This window comes from Ochotona princeps, chromosome 21 (assembly GCF_030435755.1).
Source record: "Ochotona princeps isolate mOchPri1 chromosome 21, mOchPri1.hap1, whole genome shotgun sequence".
NCBI classification, from domain to species: domain Eukaryota; kingdom Metazoa; phylum Chordata; class Mammalia; order Lagomorpha; family Ochotonidae; genus Ochotona; species Ochotona princeps.
The window spans coordinates 24,689,407-24,714,332 of record NC_080852.1 but is presented as its reverse complement, the minus strand read 5'-3'; the positions used below and the strand labels follow the sequence as shown (position 1 = coordinate 24,714,332).

The following is a 24,926-nucleotide window of genomic DNA, read 5'->3' as shown; positions in this document are numbered from 1 at the left end:
GAGGGCCAGGCCACACTCAACCCAGAGGCAGTATCACACCTGTGAGTCCCCCGGTCACTATGTACAAGGGACCTACTGGGGTGACCAGAAAGCCATTGGGCAGAGGCCCTGGGGCTGGGCTGGGGCCTCAGCTGCAGCCAGCGCTGAGCCCACTGCCCCTTGGCATCAGGCCCTCAGGGAACACAGGCGCTCCTAAGCCACCTGGCCTGCTCCTGTTTGCCCCACCCTGAGTGCACTGCAGAGGCCATGGAAGCTGGCACAGCAAGGAGAGAGGCATGGTGTCCGCTTCCTGCAAGCACCCCAGCTCTGCCCTCTCTAAGAGTCAGTGACATGGTAATACTGAGGGGTGGGGTGGAGGCTCCTCTGGGCCCCAGGCAAGCCCACCGCCAGACCCAACACTGAAGGCCAAGAACCCGAGAGCCCTGCTTCAGAGATTGGTCGCCACCAGCCTGGCTACAGCCAGGACGGTTTACAGACCACCAGATCTTTCCAACACTGCTCTTTGCTCAGGCCGCAGGGCCCAGCAGCTGCACGGGCACCCCACTCCCACAGGAGCCCAGCAGGCAGTTCCATGTTTGGCACTCCCTCCTGAGAGGTAAGAAGAGAGTAGACCTCCTCGCCTCACAACAGGGACAAGCTGGCAGCTGCAGCCTGAGCAGAGGGCTGCTGCCTCCCCAGGCTCTGCACCTAGGACCACAAAGGGACACAGAGACCTGGGTCCACCAGATGACAGCTGCTGGGAGAGAGCCGTTGGGAAGCCAGCTATGTCAACACGGTGGCAAGATGAGGTGGAGCCCAGAAAAATAGACGTCTTCCATATGTAAAATATATGTTCTGCTGCCCAGGCAGAAGGGCTGGGTCTTGACATTCCACAGCCGGCTGTGGAGGAAGCGCAGCACCCGCTGTGTCCCCACTCCAACTGCTGCTTCCAGGACGCTTGGGGCTGGCCTGCCCCTGCCAGGTCCCAGGCATTAATGCGGCCTGGCCCGCATTCTCTGGGGCCTAAGCTCATGGCCTGGAACCATTCAGTAATACTGGGACAAGGGGGAGTGGGCAGGGAGGGGGCCCCGGGGAGGGCCACACGGCAAGAGCAGGCTAGTCAGGACCAGCAGTCCTCACTGGCGCTTAGCCTTGTAGGGACGTGAGCGTTTCCGCCGGTCAGGCTTCCGCTGCTTGTGGAGTCGGCCGATGCTGACCCCTTGGCGCCGTCGCACCGAGATGTTCTGCTCCACCAGGTTGGCCAGCATGCCTGTGGGGGTGGAGAACCTTGAGCAGGTGGCTGGCTGCCCAGTAGACATCTACTCATCAGCCACAGCCTCAGACTGGGAGCCAAGGATGTCAGACCTCTCCTATGTCCCCCAGTCTGCTGGGGGCAGGCGTGAGGGAAGGGAACCTGAGGGACATGGTCCTCAGCAGGGCATGCCACCAAAACGAGCCGTGGGTCACCAACCTTCCTGAGCCAGCATGGAGATGAAGGTGCAGATGAACTCGTCGTAGTTGTGGGTCCTTCTCTGGTCGTCAATCTGGGGGAGAGGGGAAGAGTGAGGGTGCCACTGGTTGACCTTGACTGCAGCAGAGGACCAGGCTGTGGAAGAAAAGTCCCTACCTTGAACTTTTTCCTCTTCTCCACCTCTTCCTTGAGACAGGCCTCATAGTTAGCAATCTCGGCTTCTACACACTTGAGCAGTGCCAGCAGCTCCTGCCAAAATCGAGTGTTGTCTCTCTGAGGTTGCCACCAGCACCAATGCCCCCCTCCACCAAGAGGCGGCCAGAGACACCTCCTAAGGCCCCTGCTACCACTTACCCGGGCAAGCACCCAGCTAGCAGTGGCCCAGGCCTGCCCCACTGCCAAGATTAGGAGAGAAAGTCCTGGGGGCTCACCTTGGGCGAGTACTTCTCTCCACTTAGGGCTTCACTGGGCCTCCCCAGCCCGGTCTTCTCTCTGCTGTCTGTGGCTTCCACCACCTCCTTCTCCTCCAGGCTGCCAGAGCCCTGGCTGCCCTGACTTGGTCTGATGGATGGCGAGGAGCCCTTTCCTCCTTCTGTGAAGAGAATGCCCAAGACCTACTTAGTGGCCATTTGGTCCCTCCTGCCTGGGTGCGCCGAGTGGACAGTGAGCCAAAGAAGGGCCTACCCGTGAGTGCCAGGGGACTCAGCACGCCGTCATCTGCCAGGTGCAGCAGGCCCGTGCTAATGATGGGGCCCAGATCTCGCACTGCACGGTTGTAACGTAGGCAGTCCACCCGCAGCAGGCTGTCATCCTCTCCGAACAGCACCTTGGAGATGTGCGATGTGACGGGGCTGGAGGGCCGTGTCGGGTTGGCCGAGCGGATGGGCGAGCGCAGGGGCGAGTTGAAAGCGCTGCCAATCTCGGAGGCTGTGTCCGTGCTCTCATTACTGGGGGTTGGGGAGGGCTGCGAGTGCGCTGGCACGGCCACCGCTGGACTTCCAGCCCCGCTGTTGGTCTTGATGGACAGAGGAACCGAGAGGTCTTTCTGGGACTCTTTAAGCTTTTCGGCCAAGACGTTGATAGTGTTGGGCTGCAGCACTGACAGCTGCCCGTCTGCGGAGCCACTCGACGGCCCTGTCTTCCCTGGCCCCTTCCGCTTGTACCTGTGGGCCAAAAGAGGTCAAGTAACCACACCAGCAGCGTCTAGAAACCTTGGACCCATCCTGGCCTCTGGGTGACCCTGAAGCTCCTGGCATGTGGTCCAAGCACCCTAACTCAGCCACGCCACACCTGGTACCTCTGGGAACTGTTGTTGTAGCCAAGTATCCCCCAAGGGATACTTCCTCCATTCCAGGGGCCTCAATTCTGGCCTTTGGCCAAGCCTGTGTCTTCCAGCAAAGCTGCCTTGCTACTCCCAACACCTCTTCCATCCCTGTCCCACCTGATCCTTGCCAAGGTTCAGCTGCAGAGCCACTGCCAGCAGGACAGCCCAGTACATGTATGGTTAGGTGAGGTGTGTTTAGGAGCGCAGCCTTCCTCTCCGCCCACCAAAGCTTTCTTGAGGAGGAGTCAGCTGGTGCACATCCGCCTCCCCTGGGCCCTGAGCCCTACAGGTGTGCAGCGTTTGCTGCTGACAGGCATTCTAAGACACAGGAGGAACATTCGAGGTGGGATCCAGAGCCTGTTGCTCTGACAGAACCGGGTCTGACCTGATGGCAGAGTTGGTGCTGTGCACCTCCTCCTCTTCGTCATCCTCATAGTCCTCCTCGTCATCAGAGTACTGATGGGGCGGGCGCACTGGAACTCGGCTGCGGCCTACCCCCGCCGCCAGGTCTTCCTCCTCCTGGGCAGACAGCATCGTGATCAGGGCAGTCACAGGCAGGCGCTGCCCAACCCTGGCTTGGCACAGCAGAGTGGGAGGAAGCCAATGTGGCTCTCCACGATGAGCCTGCTGAGCCCTGGTAAGCTGCTGCCCACCTACCCCTCCCAGAAGTCTACTGAGGCTCGTGCAGGGCCCTGATATACGCCCTTGGCTTGCCAACAGAACCCAACCAGTGCAACCATGCCAAGGAACAGGCCCTCGCTGCTCACCCCCATAACCCTGTGACCCGAGGACTTCCTCCTGGTTCTCCAAGTAAGTCCTTGCCACTGAGGGAACCTTGGTAGCAGACAGCAGGGCACGCCAACCCAGGCCCAGGGTGGGCACTGGGAAACCACACACAGGGAGACTGTGAGGCCTCTCAAAGTATTCCACAGGGACTTCTGCCAAGGCGCTCCCGACTTACCTGCATGGGGGACTTGGCATAGTTGTGATTGTCTAGAAAGGCTGGCAGCCGCTGTACAATGGGGGTGGGGTTGGGGGGAACCCCGTTGAGGCTGCTCCCCGAAGGCTTCACCACCAGCTTGGGTTTGCCAGGAGGGCTGTGGGCTGGGGCCTGTGGGCATGAGCCAGCCACTTCCTCTGCACTGTCTGAGACAGGGTGAGAGGCACAGATAAGATCTTCACTGGGATCCCCAAGAAAAGCCCAGTCTCCCTGGTCCTGCAACACAGTACTGTGCCCCACCCTCTTCTCTTCCTAGGGAGCCGCTGCATCAGCTCTAAGTCAAGGTCCCCCAGCAAGGCAAGGAAAATAAAGGGGTGGGGGGAATAGGGAGGTAGAAAGAAATAGACTTCTTGAGAAAAGGACCTGTGTGCTACACAGCAGGGCTCAGGGATGCAGAAGGGCAGTTGCTTCCAGGTGCCCTTCCTTAGGGCACACTCTACGCTCCCCTCCACCCCCTGAGTCCAAGCTACAAGGGGTGGCCCTGAGGTCCCAGAGGCAACCCCTAGTACCTGTGTGGGTGCCATCAGTGGATGCCAGGGCCCTGCTTGCCTCCAGTCCCGCAGGGGACTTGCTGGTGGCTAGCTTGGACTCCTCGGGCAGCTGTGGCTCTTGAGCCTTATGGGTCTGAATCAGCTCTGGCTGAGTCACTCTGATCAGCTGAGAACAGAACGGAAAGCTCAGAGGCCTGTGAAGGGCTGAGGACATACCCAATGGCCTTGGCTCTGATCCATATGCTCGCTCATGGGAAATCTAACAGCCAGACCAAAACCCCACTAAACACAGGACTCCTCTTCCCACCCCCACTCCCAAAGTCCCAGTTTTCCTACTGAGGCCACAGAAGAAAGGATGGTAAGCTGAAGCCCAGGTCCACAGTGCATGTGCCCTGGGTGGGGATCAGACAGGTGTTAACAGCATGGGGGTTGGTGGCCGGGGGAGGCACCCACCTGCTGCAGGGCCTCCAGCACTGTCTGCCGGTTCACCTTCAGCACGTGCAGCCTGGCCTCGTACTTGATCCTGCGGTCAGGCACTACTGCCATCAGGTTGAAGCGGATGTCGTGGTAGGGCTCCCTGAGGTCACAGGCACAGCTATGAGAGCGGGTCTCACCCCGTCCACGCCATCACCTTGAGACACATATCCTTGCAGGGCTCCCTGTTGTCACACCTGCATCTGGAGTTACAGGCCCCAGCCTAACAGGTGGGCAGACTGGCACACCCAAGCACCTGGTGCTGGTGCCTACCCAAGAGCTGTGTGAGGGGCTACTTGTAGGAGATGAGCCACCCCTCCACTAACCCTCCAGGAGAAGGCCATAAAGAGCCCAGGTAGGAAATGGCAAGTGGATGGAGGCTTGAAAATCTAAGTCTGATTCTGCCAAATGCACCCAGTCACTTGCCTCCCCCAAAGGCTGCCCAGCTGACCAGCACAGGGTCAGGCAGTCCAAGGGCCCTTACCCTGCTGTGGCGAGGCCGATGCGCTCCATGATCACCCGCCGGGCCTTGTCTGTCCACTCCTCATCCTCTCCCCAGGGCCCTGGAGGAGAGCAAGACGAGGAGCCGGCAAATAGGAATCTAAGTCTAGACAGGCCAGAGGTGTGAAGGAAGCTAGAGTTGAACCAGGGAGCCCCAAGCGGGTCAGGCAGGCCAGAGGTTGATGTTCTCAGGGCCCACTCCACCCCCTGCCAGATGGTCCCCCATAAGTACTTAACAGCCAGAGCCCCAGCTCCCGAAGAAGGGAAGCAGATTAACCCCGCAGGCCACTGACTCCGGGTACATACCATGGTCAATGGGGTAGACCTTCAGTCCGTCCAGCTCAAAGAGCCGGCCTGTGATGGGCACATAGCTGACAAAGTGGAATGCCTCCATGGTCCGCACGGCGCTAAGGCCATTCTGTTTCTCAGGGAGGTGGCGTGGCTCAGGCCTGGGGAAGGGCATGGTCAAGGCTCCACCCCCCAGTGATACTCCCCTCCACCCCCACCCTACCATCAATGGACTACCACAGTACCCAACACACCTGGCATGGCTATTGTGTGCTTTGGCCAACTCTGGGGCATTGCCAATTGCATATCCTTTGCTCTAGAGGGAAGAAAACCAGGCCAGGTCAAAACTCGGGACAGAGGGGGTATACTCTGGGTAACAGGCAAAGCTCCAGTGTGCAGGCTGGAGGGTGTGAAGAAACTGAAACAGCACAGATTGTCCTGCAGAACTAGGGGGAGTGGATGGAGCTCTGAGCCGCAAAGAGATGTCCTGTACAGGCCTTTCAAGAGTAAATGGGGACATGGGGGGGGTCACATTTCCCGCCAGGGAAAGTCCCTTCCTGAACCAACTGCCTTCTACCCCTAATCTATGGATCCCATGTGACATGAATTATAGAAGAAACGGCCTGGAAATGCCAGACACCACGTGGTGGCATGACCAGCAGCCGAGGTAGCTGCAAGCCACAGTTAAGGGTTGGGCAGCCTACCTCGGGGCTGAAGCCTTTGGTGAAGTCTTTCATGCGACTTAGAGTGGGCCCAAGGTCCACATTGCTGCAGTTCAGGAGCACGCTCAGCAGGGCGTGGGTGGCACAGGAGTTAGGGATCAACTGTGAAAGCAACAGACGTCACCCTCTGACCGAGCACCCCTCCACCTCGCCCCAAACGCCCACAAGCCCATGCTCAGTGGGAAAGAGGGTACAGCTAGGGAGGACACCCCACATCAGTGCCTCTTCCCCACACAACACCAGCTCATTTAACAATAACCGGGTGCATGGGTTAAGGACAGAGAAATCCAACATGCCCCTTCTCTAAAGATGCTCCTTGTATGAGTAAACAGCTCAGTTCTTTCTGCCAGGGGCTTTTGGTAACCCCCTTCCCCGCCCCCCAATCTGCTTCTCTCCTCTTCCTGCCTTTCCCTCCCCACCCACCACGACCCTTCTTCTTCCCTAGCCAAGAAAATGGCAGACTCCCACTCCTGACAACCCAGAGACCAGCCAACCTGGTGGGCAAAGAACATGTTATTCACAATATCGTCGTCAATCACGGACGTGTCATCCACCAAGGTAGACACCTTGCGACGGGAGCGGCGCTCTTCGATCCATTTGAATAAGAAGATGAAACCATACACAGGGCTGGGGAGAGACAGAGGGCAGGCTGTCAACACCTTCTTTTGTTTTTGTTCTGCCTCCATTCCTCTGCACTGTGTCCTCACTCGGGAGCCCCCGACATGATTTTATCTGCCTCCTTCCCACACCAGGCTTTGTCTCAAAGCATCAGAAGCAGCCCTGAGCCCTCAAAACCCAGAAGCCACCACAGGTGGTGACAAACATCCATTCTGCCTGTGGTGCTCCAGGAGCCCACCCAGCCTCCCTATGAAAGCTTATGGTTCTAGAAGGGAAGAGAATATCTGGCACCCACAGCCCATGCAAGAAGACCAGAACAAAAGCTCTGACTGAAACACACCCTCAATGTAAACCCAAGCCTGCACCCCAGCAATGCACACCCGAGGCAGCCCCTCACTGCCCAGGGATTCACAGGGCAGAGTTCTTCATTGGTCACTGGGCCAGTATCCTGCAGCACCACCATGGCAAGACCACAACAAATGCGCATCCAGAAAGGGTCTGGGACACAGCAACTGACGCATGATGTGTGCAGAACACTCGGGGAGTAAAGTCACTGCACACGTGGGCACATTGTAATTAATCGGCATTCCTGGGGGAGGGGTGCTTCCCAATGCTAGGGGCTTCCGGTTGCAAGCTCTGAAAAGGCAGCTGATGGTTATCAGGGGGGCAGGGTTACTACCCGAAGGAAAACACAAAAGAAAACTGAGACAGAGCAAAAATAGCAACTCGATCAGAAGGCAGGCACTGAAAGGGCGGGGGACGACAGGGGACACGACGCTCCCGTATGCGGAGTTTAGGGATTCCTGATACTGCTTTGGATGCAAGGGGCAGCCCGAACGCCCAGCCACTCACCCCTGGCATTTGCTCTGGAGGTCATAAATCTCCTCCACCTGCACGCCTCTGACACCTTCGGTAAGGGAAAAAATTGAATAAATAAAAAAAAGCAGCCTTCAAGAGCAGCCCCAGGCCCTGGAGCGAGGACACAGGGCTGGGCCCCCCGCGCAGCCCGGATCTAGCGGCCAAGGCGAAGCTCTTACCGAAATCTTCCACCAAGAGGGTGAAGAGGCCTGGGTGGGGCGACAAGAGGAGACGAGGGCGATCAGCCGGGGCGCCCCAAGCCCATCGGCCTCCCCAAGTCCCTGGCCCACCCGGCCCCCTCCTCACCCGGATCGCTCTCCAGCTCCAGCCAGCCCTTATTCATCTTCCCGCGGGGCGGCCCCTCAGCGCCATGTCCAGGCCCTGCCGACCCACCGCCGCCCCCGCCGGGAGCTCCCCCCACCCCCCCGACAGCCCCCGGGGCCCCCTCGATCCCCCACACACACAGAGACACACACACAACCGGCCCCACACGTCACTCGCCTGCGCAGGCGCGACGACGTCATCGCAGCGCGACGGCCCCGCCCGCTTCTGGGCTTCTCTTCCGCGAGCTGGGCTGTGGCGGAGGGAGCGCGGCCGGAGACGGGCGCGCATGCGCCGAGTGGGGCGCGTGGGCCGGGCAGGGAAGGGGAAAGGAGAGGGAGGACCGGCAGGGCGCGCGGCCGTTAGCGGTTCCTCTGGGCCAACGGTTGGCGTTGCAGCGGTCCCCGGAGGTCGCAGTCCGCGTGTCCCAGGCCACCTCCATCCCCTCCCCCTTTTAGGCAGCGCAGTCACCGCGCGGGGCGGCCGCCGTGAGGAAGCGACCACGGCTTGTGACCACGAATAATCTTAAAAGCTCCCGGACAGCGGCGTCCTCAGCCAACAGCTGAGTGGGCCGCCCGGGCACGGAGCGGCGGCCCGAGAGCTACCGTGAGGAAGGAGGGAGCGGCGGAGGCGACCTCCAGCCGGTTCCTGAACCCTCCGTCCACCCTCACCCCCGGCTGGCGTGACATGAGCCGGGTCAGGCATCCGCGGGATGCCCCTTGAGCCCCTTCTCCGGCTGTCAGGTCCAGGGCACACACCGACACGTATTTTCCAAATATCACTGTGTATTCTGGCGGTGACGGCGTCGGCGGGACCGAATGCGCGTTTATTTATCATTGTTAATCATCAAGCCTTTGTCCAGCCGATATCCAACGACACAACTTGGTAAGCGTTTTTGAGGGAGCCCTCTGACCCCCCTGCCAGGGGTTTAAGGAAATGACAGACGGGCGCAGCTTTTGGAAGCCCACCTTGGCGATGTGCCTGCTCTCACACTCTGAAGGTGGTCTCATCTTGTAATGACCACTGAGCACAGAATGCCACTCAAGGAAGCAAGGTTTCTTTTCTATTGCTAGAGGGGTCAGGATGGCCCCAGTGCCGGGGGCGCTCTCCTGGTCCAGGACATCCCGCGTGCTAGCATCCCGAAGCCCACAGGAGTCGTGGGAAGGGAGATGGAGCCAGGTCCCCGAGGGAGGGAGGACAGGACAGCCAGGCTTCGCTGAGCAGAAGAGGCGGTAAAAAAAAGTCCCAGAGTAGTTGGAACTCCCCGAGGAAAATTTGGGATCTGCAGCGAGGATCCAAGTGCTAACTTTGGTGTCGTTGGCAGAAGAGGCGGTAATAATGTCCACGCAGGTGACTCTGGTGGCCTTTTAGAAAGTGTGACCCTCCTCCCTCTTCTGAATGAATCCTGACGTGCCCTCGTGGCAACTGATTTATTTAGTCTACCCTGCACTTTCAGAGGTCCTCCCTCCCCCCTGTAATGAGAACCTAACTTTGGGTCCCATTGACCTTGATGATAAGGTGTCTCTGATACAGACAAAAAAGTTGCTTTTTGGTGATGGTGCCTCTCCCTCGCTAGAGGGAGCTGTTGCCCCAAGCTTTCCCCGGCTCCTTTTCTGGGAAACAACCTGGGTGGAATGAAGGAGCCATAGCTGGGTGCAAAAAGAGTCCGTTTTCCCTGTGTGTTCCTTGTGAATTTATAAGGCACAAAAAAACAAATATGCATCTGCATAGATCACAGCAGTTACAGGTTTTTACGCTGCTGTGCTAGGGAGTTATCCCTGGAGCACTGCTACCTTGGGTTGAATTCCCATCTGTATCAGTCACTCTGACCTTGGCAAGGTGCTTACCCCACTGAGCCTCAGTCACCTCTTGGTAACAGTACCTACCACGTGGAGATTGATAAACAGCGGCCAGACTAGTTCTTGGCATGATTTTGTAAAATATTGGCTACTATCAGCCTCGATACTGAGAGTGTTCCTTTTATTCCGCTCCATAGGTTGGGAGATGAAGCGCGCCATCGCCTTGACCCCATGGAACTTGATAACCAAATATAGAATTGAATTGCTGACCAAGCTCCGTTTATATTTATAGCTGGACGAGCCTATATTGTCCGCATAATCATATAGAAGAATTCAAGATAGGAGAGGCAGGCAGCAACGAATGAAGACTCTAAAAGAAAAGAAGAAGGAATGTCAAAGATTAAGGTAGAGTAGGTTGCATGAGAGAAGTTGTGCGACAGCCTTGTGGCTCAGGCTGGACCTGTGGCACGGGCTGTGGTTGGGTCACGTGAAGCGCACACCAGTTGCTGTGCTCCAGAGGCTGCCCTGCTTGGTCTCCCAGGCCTGTTCCTGCCAGGAAGGTGCTGGTTCTGGAGCCTTACCTCCTACCTACATCCACATCCCGGCTCTGCTGTGTGCTAACTGTATGACCTGGTATCACCTGATTATTTTTAATGGCTTGAGTTCCTGCCTCTCGTAAATGTGCCTGGTCACAACACCCACGTTTTATTAGAGTGTCGGAGCTAATCCTCCACGTAAAGTGCTGAGAATAGCACCCCACAGTGGAATGTGCCCAGCCACCCTTGGCTTCACTTTTGTCTGCTCTGTGAAGATGGGGCTGCCTCAGATTCGGTGTCACTGGCAGAAGACGTGGTAAAAATGTCCACACAGGTGACACAGGTGTTGGGGGCAGGAAGTCACCATCTGGTGCCTGTCCCCGGGTAGTTCAGCACGAATGTTTCGTGCTTTGGAACATGTGAAAAGCAGCTGCTGTCTTCATCTGAGGGTGTTTTGGTATTTTGTCAGATCTGTAAATGGATAGTCCCCAGGTTACTCAGAGTCCACCCTGTGCTTCTTTTGTGTAGGAAATCTGCCAAGACCAAGAGGCTAATCCAGAAGGCGTCTTCAGGGCCTGGTAAGAAAGGCTAGAAGTTACGTTCAGTTGCTGCTGCCAACCCTGGGCAAAGAAGGCCTTCCGTGGGGACAGTAGACTTGTTTCCCTCGCTGTCAACCCCTCCTCCTTCCCTGATTCTCTGAGATCCAGAATAACTCAGCATCTGTAATTTTTTAATTTCATGTTCAAATTTCAAGAAACGAGTAATTAAAACCACTTGAGATGCGAAAAAAATAAAGTGAGCAGTTGTACCAACTCCTCCCAGGATGACCAAAGTTACAGACAAGCCTAGAGTTGGTGCCAACTAAGACCTCACCCCAGCCTTCATCCCTGCAGTATGATGCTTTCCCCAATACATGTGGTCTCGGATGTGTGATGGTTTGGCTTCACAGTGGTGCAAAGGGCTGTGCATTCTGCTAAAACTGCTTCAGATTGGATCTGCTAGTTTACTGTTATGTCATCTACTTCTTGCTATGCTGTGTTACCAGTGGACAGTAACAGTAAACCACAGCTCCTGGTTGGTCATAAGCACAATTGCAAGGGCAAACAGCCCCCACTCTAGTGAGCTGTGTTGCTGCACTGTGATGTACAGTAGGTTAGGTTTAAATGCATTTTCTGAAGCTGGTGTGGTGGGATAGATAATAGGGTATGCCTTCATCTGTGGCACACCCATATGGGTGAAGGTTCTAGTTCTGATTGGTCCACTTCCAACCTAGCTTGCTGCTAATGCTCCTGGGAAAGCAGCAGCAGATGGCCCACATTCTTGGGCCCCTGCACCATGTTGGAGACTGGAGGAAGTTGCTGTTTCCTGGCTTCAGCTCAGTTCAGCTCTGGCTGCTGGTGCCATTTGGGGAGTGAAGCAGCAGATGCTGGAAGACCTCTCTCTGCCTGTCTCTCCCTCTCTAACTCTGCTTTTCCAATAAAAATAAATAAATCTTTAAATAAGATAAATGAAATTTCTACTCGTGATATTTCATCTTAGAGTGGATTTACCAGGACATAATCCCAGTGTAAGCTGAGGAAGACCTATACCTCAAAAGTTAGAAGTTAATATTTTAAAAGATTTATTTATTTATTTATTGGAAAGGCAGATTTGCAGAGAGGAGAGACAGAAAGATCTGTCCACTGCTTCACTCCCCAAGTGGCTGCAGTGGCCAGAACTGAGCCAATCTGAAGCTAGGAACTTCCTATGCAGGTGCAGGGTGCCAAGGATTTGGACCATCTGCTGCTGCTTTCCCAGGCTGCAAGCCAGGAGCTGGATGGGAAGTGGAGCAGCTGGGACATGAACCGGCACCCATGCAGGATCCTGATGCATGCAAAATGAGGATATAGCCACTGAGCCATCACTGCAGGCCCAAGGGTTATATTTTTAATCTTTCTCTTCTGTTCTTAATGATCAATTTCAGCCAGACTTGTAATATGTTCTTAAAGTTTTTTTTGTTTAAATTCAAAGTGATGGCTCTTTCCTCTGTTGGTTCACTCTCCAATTGGTGACAACAGCTGCATAGGCTGAAGCCAAGAGCATGGAATTCAATCTGGGTCTCCCACATTGGTGGCAAGAGTTCAAGTAATTTGGCCATCCTTCACTGCTTTCCTGGGACATTAGCGGGCAGCTGGATCAGAAGCAGAGCAGCTGGGACTCGAATCAGTGTTCCAATATGGAATGTGGGTGTGGTGGGTGGAGGCTTAACAAGGTACACCACAACATCAGCCCCTTGAATGAATTATCAACATTCTCTTCCAGTTTGCCGGCTATGCCTTCGTGAACCTGGGGATCCTGAGAAGCTAGGGGAGTTTCTTCAGAAAGACAATCTCAGCGTGCATTATTTCTGCCTTGTGAGTAGAAGGCCTCCTTTGTTTTGAATGTCCTGTGGTTTTTGCTGTGCTGGCAGTTTCCTGTTTGTGTGTTTAACTTCAGCTCTATAATCCTGTTTGTTTTCCCTGATAGCTTTTTTCTTTTAAAATCTTTTCTAATATAAGTATGCACCTGGTATAAAATTTTGACAGTATAAGATATGCACGATAAAAATTATCTTCCAAAAACAATACTTCTAATCCTCCTCCCACTCTCCAGAAAAAATGTCATCAACTTTGGGAATGTCCTTCCAATTACTTTTTTTCCAGGTTTTTTTTTTTTAATCAAATCTGGGTCTTCCCACCCGTGCATATTTGATTTATTTGGAAGACAGTATTATCGAGACAGAGCTCTTCCATCTGCTGGTTCACTCTCCAAATGGCCCCAACAGCCAGGCTTGAGCCAGCCAAAACCAGGAGCCTAGAGCTTCAAGTGGGTCTCCTGCGTGGGTGGCAGGGGCCCAAGCATTTGGACCAGCTTCTGCTACTGTCCTAGATGAGTTAGCAGGGAGCTAGATCGGAAGTGGAACAATCGGGACTCGAACCAGTGCTCATTTGGGATGCCAGCATCACAGAGGGTGGCTTAACCTACCTGTGTGCTGCAGCACTGCCCCCCCCCCATAATTTTTTATTAGGTATAATTTGCCTACCATAGAATGCCACAATTTAGAATGTGCAGTTGGATACATTTTGATTATTATCTATTATATAATCACTTTCCAAGTCAAAATAAATTTTCATCATTTTGGAAAGTTTCTCCTTGTCACCTCTCATTCAGTCCTACTAGAAATAAGCACTGTGCTAATCCATAGATGGCTTTTGCCTATTTAATTTCTTTTTTAAAAAAAATATTATTTTTATTGGAAAGGCAGTCAGAAGGAGAGACAGAGAAAGAGATCTTTCATTCACTGGTTTATTCCCTAAATGGTCACTAGCTGGGGCTGAGTCAGTCTGAAGCCAGGAGCCTCTTCCTGGTCTCACCAGGTGGGTGCGGGATCCAAGCATTTGGGGCATTCTCTGCTGCTTTCCCAAGGCCATAAGCAAGCAGCTGGATTGGACGTGGAATAGCAAGAACTGGAATCGGCACCCATATAGGATTCTGGCACCACAGGGAGAGGCCTAGCCCTCTACGCCAGCCAGCACCCCTATTTTATTTCTTTCTGTGCTTTTTGATCTGGCTGCTTTCTTTCGACACAAGGTTCTGGAGCTCCGTGCATGTTTTTGCAGTCATATGTAGCTTGCCCCTTTTTATTGCCTAGTAGTTTTCTGTTGCATGAGTGTGTTGCACTTTGCTTCTCTATGCAAACGTTGATGGGCATGTGAGTCATTTCTGTTCGAGAACTTCTGTTGAAACTTTTTGTGAACATGTGTATTCACTTGGGCACTTGCTGAGGTGTGAAATTACTGGTTGTGTGCTAACTAGATATTTTAACTTTGGAAGTTGCCAAGTCAACTTTTCGAAGTGGCTTTACCAGTTTATGCTACCAAAATTTATGAAAGTTCCAACTGCATATTGCTTTTGTCAAAACTTTGTATTGTCAGTCTTTCTTTTTAGCTCTGTTATGGGATGTGTGTTGGTCCCATATGGTAGCTTCCACTCGCATGTTTGACTCTAGAAGTATGTGCTGTTTGGCCACTTACATATTTTCTTTCGAGGAGTATTTGTGAAAATGTTTTTGTCCATTTTGAAAAGTGGGTGTTTCATCTTATTTGAGTTATAAGGATTGTTTATATATTCTGGAAACAGGTTTTTTTTTCCCTGTATTAAGGTTTTCCTGTGTTAAGGTTTTTTTTTTTTTCCTGTGTTAAGACCATTTTCTCCCAGTCTGTGGTTTGCCTTTTTCTTAATGATGTCTTTTGAGGAAGCAGCTTTGGATTTTGATGAAATCCAATTGAACAACTTTTTTTCTTTCCTGGTTGGTACTTTCTGTGCGTTCCAAGAAATCCCTGCCAACCCACCAAATTACCGTTGTAGTCAACACAATCAGCTGGCCGTGGATCTGCACATCAGGGCAGTCTCTGTCACTGACTCACACTGACCCACACTGACCCACATGGACCCACACGGACCCACACGGACCCACACAGACCCACACACGCCTTGACCCACGGCCTCGGTTGTTGCAACCTCACGGTGTTGTTTCCAAAAGAGTCTTGACTATCAGATCCTTCTTTCTTTATAAATTTCTTGTTAAACTTGTCAATTTTTCTTTTTTAAAATGTCTGCTGGAATTGCTTTGAATTTATAGATCAATTTTGGGAGAACTGACAAATAATGAATCTGTCAATCCATGAGTACATATTTTTCTCTGTTTACTTGGATCTCTTAAAATTTATCACAGCAGTATTTTTATAGTTTTAGTGAAGTTTTACACATCTTTTATTAAGTATATTCTTAAATATTTTGTGGCTGAGCTATTGTAAATGGTATTTTAAATTTTAATCTTCAAGTTTGTTGCTGACATACAGGAATGTAATGTATTTTTGTGTATTGACTTTCTGTCCTGTAATATCTTTTTAAATTTACTTATTGGTTTAGGTAGTTATTTTTACCTGTTTTGTTTATTTGGTTATAAATGACAGTTGTACTTCTTTCCAGTTTTTGCCTTTTGCTTCTCCCTCCCTGACTGTGCTTCCAGGACCGTTGCTCTCACTTTGACTGAAGAGGATTGAGTGACTGACTGTCTGTGTCTCTGCCCAGCGGCAGGGGGCAGCTTCCAGGTTTTCGCTGTTGAAATACAATGTCAGGTGTACACTTTTTTTTCACAGATCTGCCTTTTGTCAGATTGTTCTGGCTTGCTGGGAGTTTTATGAATGTAGGTTGAATTTTGCTATGGTTTTTCTGCATCTGTTGATGTAATATTGATATTTATTTTGTTAATGTAGTTTGCTATGTTCTTTACTATTAAACTAGTCTCGAGTTCCTCCTATAAACCCTTGTTTGTCACGAGGTAGTATACTTTGGTGCTAAATTGAATTTTGCTTGATTTTTACATCTGTGCTCATGAGAAAGTTGTTCTGTGAAAGCTTTCCTTTCTTGTAAGTTCTGCCAAGTGTCAGGGCTTGCTTAATCTTGATCCATTTACATGCATATACATTTTTAACATAAGAATAAACAACTATATACCATATCTTGTATCCTGTTTTATTTGTTATAGGTTTTGGACTTCTTTCTATAAAGAACATTATGGATTCAGTTGTTTTCTTTTCAATAACTGGTGTTTCATGGTATAGGGATGCTACAAAGTATGACACAGCTGTTAGAGGATGCCTAGATTGTTTCTGACCATTCATGACTGATTGTTCTGTCTGTAGAAATGACATTCCTTATAGAAAACATGAGTAACGCTTAAAGTATAAAATAGGGGTCTGGCGTGATGGCTCTGGCTAAATTCTCAGGGTGCATGTGCTGGTTCATGTCCGTACTGCTGCACCTCATATCCAGTTCCCTGCTTGTGGCCTGGGAAAGCAGTGGAAGATGGCCCAAAGCCCTGGGACCCTGCTCCTGCATGGGAAACCTGGAGACTCCTGACTCTTGGCTTTGCATTGGCTCAGCTCTGCTCTGGCCATTGTGGCCACTTGGGGAGTGAAACAATAGATAGAAGATCTCTGTCTCTCCTTTCTGTAACCCTGACTTTCCAATATAAATAAATAAATCTTAAAAAAATCCTGAAATCCTGAGAGAATTAGTACTAAAAATGTATGTCATGTAAGTGATGTATATGTATATATATGTGGGGTTTTTTGAAAGGCAGATTTTTATAGAGAGTGAAAGATCTTCCCTCTGCTAATGGCCAGAGCTGAGCTGATCTGGTCAAGAGGCAGAAGCTTCTTCCAGGTGTCCCACATAGGTGCAGGGCCCCAAGGTCGTGAGCCATCCTCTGCTGCTTTCTTAGGCTGTAAGCAGGGAGCTGGATAGGAGGTAGAGCAGCTGGGACATGAACTGACGTCCATAGGGGATGCTGGTGCCACATGTGGATGATTATCTTGCTATGTCACTGCGCTGATCCCTGTCATTGATATTTTACACATGAGTGGGAATTATCCCAGTGCCCTTGAGTCTAACCTTGTAGGATCACTTTCTCTACAATGCTACAGGAAATAACTGGAGCTCTGGTTACACGTTTCACACAGCTACTGCTGGCAGTCCCGACCTTCTGCATTATTTGTGGATGATTCTAGGAGCTGGGAGTGGGATGTTGAGATTCTTCCAGTATATGTAACAGAATATTTTGGCTTTTCTTTTGTCTGAATTTCCCATTCCTGATTATACTTTTAGAGCATTTAAGAAACTAAGAAAAAAAATGTACTTTTGAAAGGAATGTGCAATCTCTTCCCCTCCCCCTCAAGGCAGAAAGACTGTAGTCAGGGGCATTGGAAGCCCAGGACTCTGAGAAGTGGGTTTCTTGGCAAAGTGTGGTAAGCATGTGAACTCCGCAGACCTGGATATGAGCGCCAGCTTGGCTCCTCCTTGCTGCATGAGCCCAACCAGTCCACCATAATGCGCATCAGCGGGGCCCCCTCTGGCAGACAGATGAACGAGACAGCACCTGTAACTCAGCGTCATGAGCCGACACCAGAGGCATGCTATCCTGAAGCACTCAACCCTCGGTGAATGAGAGGTCACAGAGCCCAGAAGCCAGAGTTCAGGTTCGGCAGTACTGTGACCTTCGACGGGTCCTGCCATGAGATGAAGAGAGTGCTACTTGCCTTTTGGAGTTGTTAATGAGGATTAACTGAATTAATACTAAAAAGGGGGCCCATCCAACTCCCTGCTTGTGGCCTGGGAAAGCAGTTGAGGACGGCCCAGTGCATTGGGACACTGCACCCACGTGGGAGACCAGGAGGAGGTTCCAGATTCCCCACTTCGGATCGGCGGTTGCGCTCACTTGGGGAGTGAAACATCGGACGGAAGAGCTTCCTCTCTGTCTCTCCTCCTCTATGTATATCTGACTTTGTAATAAAATAAAAATTAAAAAATTTTAAAAAATACTAAAAAGGGCTAGGGTCTACCCTGTGGCAAAAGGGGTCAAGCCACCATCTATAGTGCCGGTATCCCACGCAGGTTTGCGTCCCAGATGCTCTGCTTCTGAACCAACTCCCTACCAATGTCCCTGGGAAGGCAGCACTTCCCTGGGAAGTGCTTGGGCCCCTGCACCCACATGGGAGACCTGGAGGAGGCTCTTGGCTCCTGGCTTTGGCCTGACCTAGCACCTGGCCATTGCAACCATTTGGAGAGTGAATCAGCAGATAGAAGATCTGTGTGTGTGGATGTCTCCCTATTTCTGACTTTGAAATAAATCTTTTCTTTAGTAAAGTGCTTTGAGTACCCAACAGAGTGTCACAAAAGCCTTTGTTACTAAATAAATTGCCCTGTGAATGGAAACGAGTAGACTCCATCAGCTGTGTTCCTTAGCCTTGCCCCGCCATGCCGTTTGACCACTTCCTGGTGTTGATCCCTGATTCTGCCCCACCCCTCAGATTCTGTCTAGCAAGCTGCCTCAGAGGGGCCATTCCAACAGAGGTTTCCACGGATTCCTGCCTGAAGATATCAAGAAAGAGGCCATCCGGGCTTCTAAGAAGGTCAGAGGACCTGACGTGGGCACCTCAGCTTGGGGTAGGCCTCTTGTTAAGTCCCTGCCAAGCGCCCTGCTTCTGTTCTCCTTGGCTGTCATTTTTGAGGTCAGAGGACTCAGGTTTCCCAATGGGTCCCTGTCTTCAGTCCTCTCTGAAGTGTCGCATGCGAAGAGCGGGTGATCCCAGCCAGCCGAGAGCACCATCCCAAGCGGCTTCAGGTTGCCCTGCAGTTGTCTACACCACTGAGGGTGGCTGTTGCTTTAGAGAATGTCTGCTCTGCAGAAAGATGTGCCCCGGGGTGGGTGGGTTGGGGAGCGTGGTGTGTGTGTATGCCTATCCCAAGGCCCACGTGCTGTCTGGGATCTCACTGACAGGTGTGCTTTGTGTGTAAGAAGAAGGGAGCAGCCATCCACTGCCAGAAGGAGCAGTGCGTCAGAAACTTCCACCTGCCTTGTGGCCGAGAAAAGGGGTGCCTTTCGCAGTTTTTTGGAGAGTACAAGTGAGTGGGGAAAGGGGGAGAAGAAGTGGGGAAAGTGGAGAAAGGGACCTGCTGTCATAGGCCCCTTAGCCATGGAAGGCAGCGGAGCCTGATTCTCCCAGGGCCTGCTCTGATGTGAATGTGTTTCTCTGTTCAGTAACGGGAAACACTGCCTGGACTTGGGTATTTCACAGGCGTTTCTTCTTGCTTCCCATCAACCCCGCCTTAAATTACAACCAGCTGTGCAGAGCTAAGTGGGGCTTCAGGAGCAGGGGGCTGTGGGGACAGTCCCTGGGGATTGAATGGTCGTGAGAAGGCATGTGGCTGTCCCTGCCTGCCTGGCTGTTGATCCTTCCAAGGCTATGTGAACAACAAGCCAGAAACCATATGTGTTTTTTTACTGTGCCGCAGATCATTTTGTGGAAAACATCGTCCAACACAGAACGTCCATCAGGAGGACCTGGGGGAGGAGAGCTGTGTGTTGTGTTGTGAAGATTTATCCCAGACAAGCGTTGAGAACATCCAGAGCCCGTGCTGCAGTCAAGCTGTCTACCACCGCAAGTGCATCCAGGTGGGGCTGTCTCAGCCTGCCTGGCACTGCTTGGACACACCACAGCTTCCGCACTCCTTGCTGGAGAGGCCTTTGGGGTGGGGCAGGTTGCGGGCAGTTAAAACAAAGTCGGTCGGGCTTGGCGGCGTGGCCTGGTGGCTAAGGTCCTCACCTTGATCCCATATGGCCGCTGGTTCTAATCCCGGCAGCTCCACTTCCTCTCTGTCTCTCCTCCTCTCAGTATATCTGACTTTGTAATAAAAATAAAATAAATCTTAAAAAAAAAAAAAACAAAGTCGGTCCATCCTGGGTCTGTAAGAGCTCATTCCAACACATGTAGACTGAGCCAAATCCACAATATTGCTAGAATGAAAGGACCTGCCATAAGTCAAGGAACTGCAATCAGCCTGACTTCCTCAATGAACAAAAAGGGAGATAGACCTGTCTGTAGGTCCCTGACCCCTGCTTGGCCCTGCCCAGCGCCTTGGCCGGAGAGGATGGTCAAGTGAGGCATGCCGGGCACTTGCTTGCTAGTCTTAGGGTTCCAGATCTGAGTAGAGGATTTGCAGCCCTCTCCTGAGCCCACCCCAGCTTCTCCTCCTGGAACACTCTGAACGACGTCTACTTTCTGGAGGGAGGGTGGGAGTAGTTTCAGCAAGCTCAGAGGTCTCCCATGTTTTTCTTACAGAAATACGCCCACACCTCCGCAAAACATTTCTTCAAATGTCCACAGTGTAATAACCGGGAAGAGTTCCCTCAAGAAATGCTGAGGATGGGAATCCATATTCCAGACAGGTAGCCTGCACTCTGCAGCAGGGCCGCAGTGTGAGGGAAGCTCAGAGGCCCGGGATGGCTGAGGCCTGCTATGCAGTGAAAGCAGTCCAGGCAGTGGGCAGAGGGAGTGCTTATAATTAGTGGGAGGAAGAGCAGGTGGGCAGGAGGCATGTGTCCGAGATGGGCATTCCCCTGGAGTGTGGGCTCTTGAACTCTGGAACTAAGGGGCCACACACACACACACACACCACTCCCCCCTACAGACTGCCACACTTGACATTTTTGCCAGTTCCTCCCAGGCCAACTTGAGGCTTCAGCAACCAGCCTTGTGTTCCTTACTTGCCATTTCCCATCCCCTTGTAGAGACGCCGCCTGGGAGCTGGAGCCAGGGGCCTTCTCTGAGTTGTATCAGCGCTATCAGCATTGCGATGCCCCCATCTGTCTGTACGAAGGAGGCCGAGACAGCTTTGAGGAGGAAGGGTAGGGAGAAAGGCCCCTGGCCAGGTGGGCTCCCCTCCATGCCCACTTGAAGTCAAGCCTTGGCACAGCCATCATCGGCAAGACACTGCCTCTAGTCTGCACAGCTTGGGGTGTACCTCGTTGGCTAAGTCCCACCTCACCCACGCAAAGCGCATGTGCAAGACAGCAGTGCTTAGTGGAGAGAGGCCCCAGTGCTGATTTCCACGTCTGCCTTGCAAGGAGCTGGTCCTGATCTTAGGATCTCACCCTTCTGCTGTGGGACTGATAACTGAGAGTGTTCTGCTTGTCCTCACATCCTCTCCTCTGCTCTCCCTGTAGGCGGTGGCATCTTCTTTTGTGTGCTACATGCGGATCCCATGGGACCCACAGGGGCTGCTCCGCCCTCAGATCCAACAGCAAGAAATGGGAGTGTGCTGAATGTTCACCTGCTTTGGGCACAGGTGAGAAGGTGAGGTGCTCTGGCCTGAGAACTAGAGTGCAGGTGAGGGCAGATGTGTCTCCTGGGGAGGCAGGAGGCATGCCAGAGTAGGGGCAGTGTCCATTAGCACCCTTAGCTTTTGAAGGACAGTGGCCAGGGAAGAGCAGAGTGACCTGCACTTGGGAGGAGTGGAAGGGTGAGTTCTGACTCCACTCCGACTGTTGCCTTTCTTTCCCCACAGACTGCACACCTGAGAACTCAGGTGACGCCCCCTGCTGCAGCAGCACCTGCCGGCCAGCCGAACCCATCTGCAGAGACAGCCTGGATGAGAGGCCAGGCCCCTCCTGGACTCAGTGGCCAGGGCCTTCCCTGTTAGAAAAGCCGGAGTCAGGTGGCAGGAGGAGGCCCAAGGGTGTTAAAGTCACCAAGAGTGGCAGAAAGTCCAAGTAACAGCTCTGAGTGGCAGTTAGCAAGTCTGCCTTGGGGATGTAGCTCTCATTCTGCATTAGGCCTTGGGGAGAGGCACCGGGGAACTGTGAGCTGAGGGAGGGGGGCAGGTGGTCCAGCCCCTGGGAAACATGAGGAGCAAGGAACAGGTAGAGATGCCCCTAGAGGGCCACATTTTGGGCCCTAAGCCCTGTCACTCTTCCTCACTTAGACGCCTCTGTCAGAACCTGCCTCCTACTTAACACACATTTGTTACTCTGCAAATAAAGCTTTTCTCTCCTTTGGTGTCTCCTTACAAACTTACTCTGAAGTTTGTTTAGCGTTCTAAAGAAACTGGAGGGTACAACTCTTACCTTCTGCTCCATGAAGTGAGGTAGGACTCTGAGCTAAAACACCAGTGGGCTCCCTGGGGTGGTGTGTGTGTGTGTGTGTGCCATTTGCGGGGGAAGTGGCATTTCAGAGACAAAGATTTTTATTATACAAATATGTATGGCAGCAAATGGGCCCTTGCCATGAGGTGTAAGGCCTTGAACTCCTCCAGGGCAGCAGAGATTTGCTGTGTTGCAGGCTGAACTGTGGGCCCAGCAAGCCTGCACTGCCTGGGGACCTGAGCGCCTCCATCCAGAGCAGACCTTTGCGTTTGCATGGCAGGAAACTCCCATGAGGAAGGCAGCTGCAGTAGCAGCCTGGCCAAAGACCTAGGGAGACACTAAATGGAGCCTGTCCTAATGATTGCAGGTTTTCTGTCACTTCACGGGAGTTGGTTTAGTGGGAAGTCAGACCCACTGTCACAAATGGTGGAGGCCAGTGTTGTCCCTGCAGACTTAACTCACAGAATGTCTTCTGCAATTGCCTTTGGATTTGACCACGTCTGCCAGGCATCAAGCAGGGAGTGTTTGTGTCTCTTGCTGTTACTAAAGTAGATGAGCAAAGTAGCACACACTTCAGAAAGTCTAATAGTACCAAAGGGCTGACACTAAAGACCAGCCTCGGCGTTCCCTCCCCTGCTTCTTCTAGGCCTGGTTCCTAAGAATGTCTACTTTGTATTTCCTTTAGCCATGTGTTGATTTGCTCACCTTTGGTGATGTTGCCTATGATGTTACAAAAGATTAAGCACCTTTAGAATCTTGCCATTTCATTCTCACCATCATATGGTTGCATCAGAGTGTTTCTGAACTTGCAGTGTTTGCATTGCCACAACTATGAAAATGCTGACCGCCGTGATTGCCATTGCCCCTCATACCAGTTGTATTTCTTCCTGAATTAATAACTGCTGCTTTCTTTGTACCTATAGGTTTTTCCCCATTGTTGCAATGACCATGAAACAACCTCAAAATGCAGTTCTCCACACAAGCCTGGCATTGGGTCGCCATCAGCTGCCCCCTCCCAGTTCCACTGCTGAGCTGGCTTGCCCTTGGCCTCCTGCACACCTGTCATCACGACTGTGCTCTGGTTCTTCATGGGTTTGACAACTCCATGCTGTACTCCCTTATCTGCACGTCTAAGGAGATTTTGTAAGAGCTCTGCAAGTACCAAGAAACATTTCAAATTTGTCAACTCTTGTACTGATAATTCTCAACTGAAAGGTCCTTCCTAGATTGAAACTTTTCTTTTTAAAACAAAAAAATTTTGAGAGCAGATGTACAGAGATAGAGAGGAGAGACATCTGCTGCTTTGTTCCCCCAAATGGCTGCAAAGGTCAGGGCTGGGGGCAAGCCCAGAGCCAGGCGCCAACAGCTTCTTCCAGATTTCCCATGTGGGTGCAGGGTCCCAAGGCTTTGGGTTGTCCTCAACTGCCTAACCAGGCCACAAGCAGGGAACTAGATGGGAAGCGGGGCCACCAGGATTAGAACCGGCGCCCATATGGGATCCTGGCGCATGCAAGGCAAGGACTTTAAACACTATGCGATCGTGCCGGGCCAGATTTTTTTTTTTTTTTAAGATTTATTTGTATTAGAAAGTCAGATATACAGAGAGGAGGCAAGACAGAAAGATCTTTCATCTGCTGGTTCACTCCCCAAGTGGCCACAATGGCCGGAGCTGAGCTGATCCAAAGCCAGTAGCCAGGAGCAGCCTCCAAGTCTAATGCAGGTGCAGAGCCATCCTCAAATGCTTTCCCAGACCACAAGCAGTCTATTTGTTATTTAAGAGCAACAAATCCCATTTTTTCCCACAAGGCATGGCCTCTAACATTGCTCTCTAGCTAAGGTGTCGGTGGAGGGTGGAGCTGGTGACAGAGTGGCTTTAGGTCACCAGGCATTGAGCACCTGCTGGCCAGCACACAGCGAGTGCGGACACACACAGCCCTGCCATTTCTCACTCTATATCCTTTTACTTTCCATAGATGCTAATGGCCAACACCACTTTCTCAGAAAGTAGAAAGCCTGAACTGGAACAGCTCCTGCTCCTTGTGGGCCTACATAATCATTCTCCACTAAATAACTGGGTTCATCTTCAATAAACTTTCCATTTAAACCAGCATTGACTGACAGAAAAAGTATAGGGCCCGGCATGATGGCTCAATTGGCTAATCCTCCCCTTGCAAGTGCTGGGATCCCATGTGGGCACCTCCTGGCTGCTCCACTTCTCATCCAGATCCCTACCTGTGGCCTGGGAAAACAGTGGAGGATGGCCCAAAGCCTTGGGACCCTGTACCCACATAGAAGACTTAGAAGAAGCTCCTGGTTCCTGGCTTTGGATTGATTCAGCTCTAGCTAAATATGGCCGTTTGGGGAGTGAACCAGTGGATGGAAAGTCTTTCTCTCCTTCTTGCTGTAAGTCTGCCTTTCTAATTAAAAATAAACAATCTTAAAAAAAATAATAGAGTCTTCTGGATCCCAGACCCAGTTCCTCCAGACTAGCATCTTATGTTAGCATAGTAAATTTGTCGCAACTAATAAATCAATGTTGATACATTATTATAATTCTTTTAAAGATTTATTGATTTGAGGGCCCGGCGGCGTGGCCTAGCGGCTTAAGTCCTCGCCTTGAATGCGCCAGGATCCCATATGGGCGCCAGTTCTAATCCCGGCAGCTCCAGTTCCCATCCAGCTCCCTGCTTGTGGCCTGGGAAAGCAGTCGAGGACGGCCCAAAGCCTTGGGACCCTGCACCCGCATGGGAGACCTGGAGGAGGTTCCTGGCTCCTGGCATCGAATTGATGCAGCACCGGCCATTGTGGTCACTTGGGGAGTGAATCATCAGACGGAAGATATTTCTCTCTGTCTCTCTTCCTCTCTCTATATATCTAACTTTGCAATAAAAATAAATCTTTAAAAAATTTATTGATTTGAAAGGCAGAGTTACAGAGATACAGAGGGAGAGAGAGAGAATTTCTGGCCGTTGGTTCACTCCCCAAAAGGCCGTAATAGCTGAGGCTGAACCAAGCTGAAGCCAGGGACCTTCAACTCC

The 24,926-nt window shown here is 52.0% G+C and overlaps 2 protein-coding genes across 2 annotated transcripts; one reads left to right on the top strand and one right to left on the bottom strand.

Annotated features, from left to right (window-relative positions):
* Positions 1 to 368: 368 nt before the first annotated feature.
* Positions 369 to 8,154, bottom strand: BAP1 (BRCA1 associated protein 1). The gene is made up of 17 exons (XM_004581524.2): positions 8,033 to 8,154; positions 7,906 to 7,935; positions 7,721 to 7,775; positions 6,745 to 6,877; positions 6,233 to 6,352; positions 5,783 to 5,844; positions 5,547 to 5,689; positions 5,224 to 5,302; positions 4,719 to 4,842; positions 4,284 to 4,431; positions 3,736 to 3,920; positions 3,160 to 3,293; positions 2,135 to 2,613; positions 1,882 to 2,042; positions 1,607 to 1,699; positions 1,451 to 1,523; positions 369 to 1,249 (listed from the first exon to the last, which is right to left on the bottom strand). The coding sequence occupies exons 1-17, from the start codon at positions 8,067 to 8,069 to the stop codon at positions 1,116 to 1,118; spliced, it is 2,190 nt and encodes a 729-aa protein (XP_004581581.2). The 5' UTR covers positions 8,070 to 8,154; the 3' UTR covers positions 369 to 1,115.
* A 254-nt stretch (positions 8,155 to 8,408) lies between these two features.
* On the top strand, positions 8,409 to 21,820 carry PHF7 (PHD finger protein 7). Its single transcript, XM_058678732.1, has 11 exons — positions 8,409 to 8,932; positions 10,139 to 10,251; positions 10,911 to 10,960; positions 12,684 to 12,775; positions 18,275 to 18,376; positions 18,745 to 18,869; positions 19,260 to 19,419; positions 20,087 to 20,193; positions 20,536 to 20,652; positions 20,971 to 21,092; positions 21,312 to 21,820. Exons 2-11 carry the CDS (start codon positions 10,208 to 10,210, stop codon positions 21,518 to 21,520), a joined length of 1,128 nt encoding a protein of 375 aa, XP_058534715.1. The 5' UTR covers positions 8,409 to 8,932; positions 10,139 to 10,207; the 3' UTR covers positions 21,521 to 21,820.
* Positions 21,821 to 24,926: the final 3,106 nt, after the last annotated feature.

Coding starts and splice junctions, on each gene's coding strand:
- PHF7 (XM_058678732.1), top strand. CDS start 10,208: ATGAAGACTCTAAAAGAAAAGAAGAAGGAATGTCAAAGATTAAG. Junction 10,252..10,910: donor AAGGAATGTCAAAGATTAAG/GTAGAGTAGGTT, acceptor TCTTTTGTGTAG/GAAATCTGCCAAGACCAAGA. Junction 21,093..21,311: donor TTCACCTGCTTTGGGCACAG/GTGAGAAGGTGA, acceptor CTTTCCCCACAG/ACTGCACACCTGAGAACTCA.
- BAP1 (XM_004581524.2), bottom strand. CDS start 8,069: ATGAATAAGGGCTGGCTGGAGCTGGAGAGCGATCCGG. Junction 7,936..8,032: donor GGAGCTGGAGAGCGATCCGG/GTGAGGAGGGGG, acceptor CGCCCCACCCAG/GCCTCTTCACCCTCTTGGTG. Junction 4,432..4,718: donor TGCTGGAGGCCCTGCAGCAG/GTGGGTGCCTCC, acceptor TTCTGTTCTCAG/CTGATCAGAGTGACTCAGCC.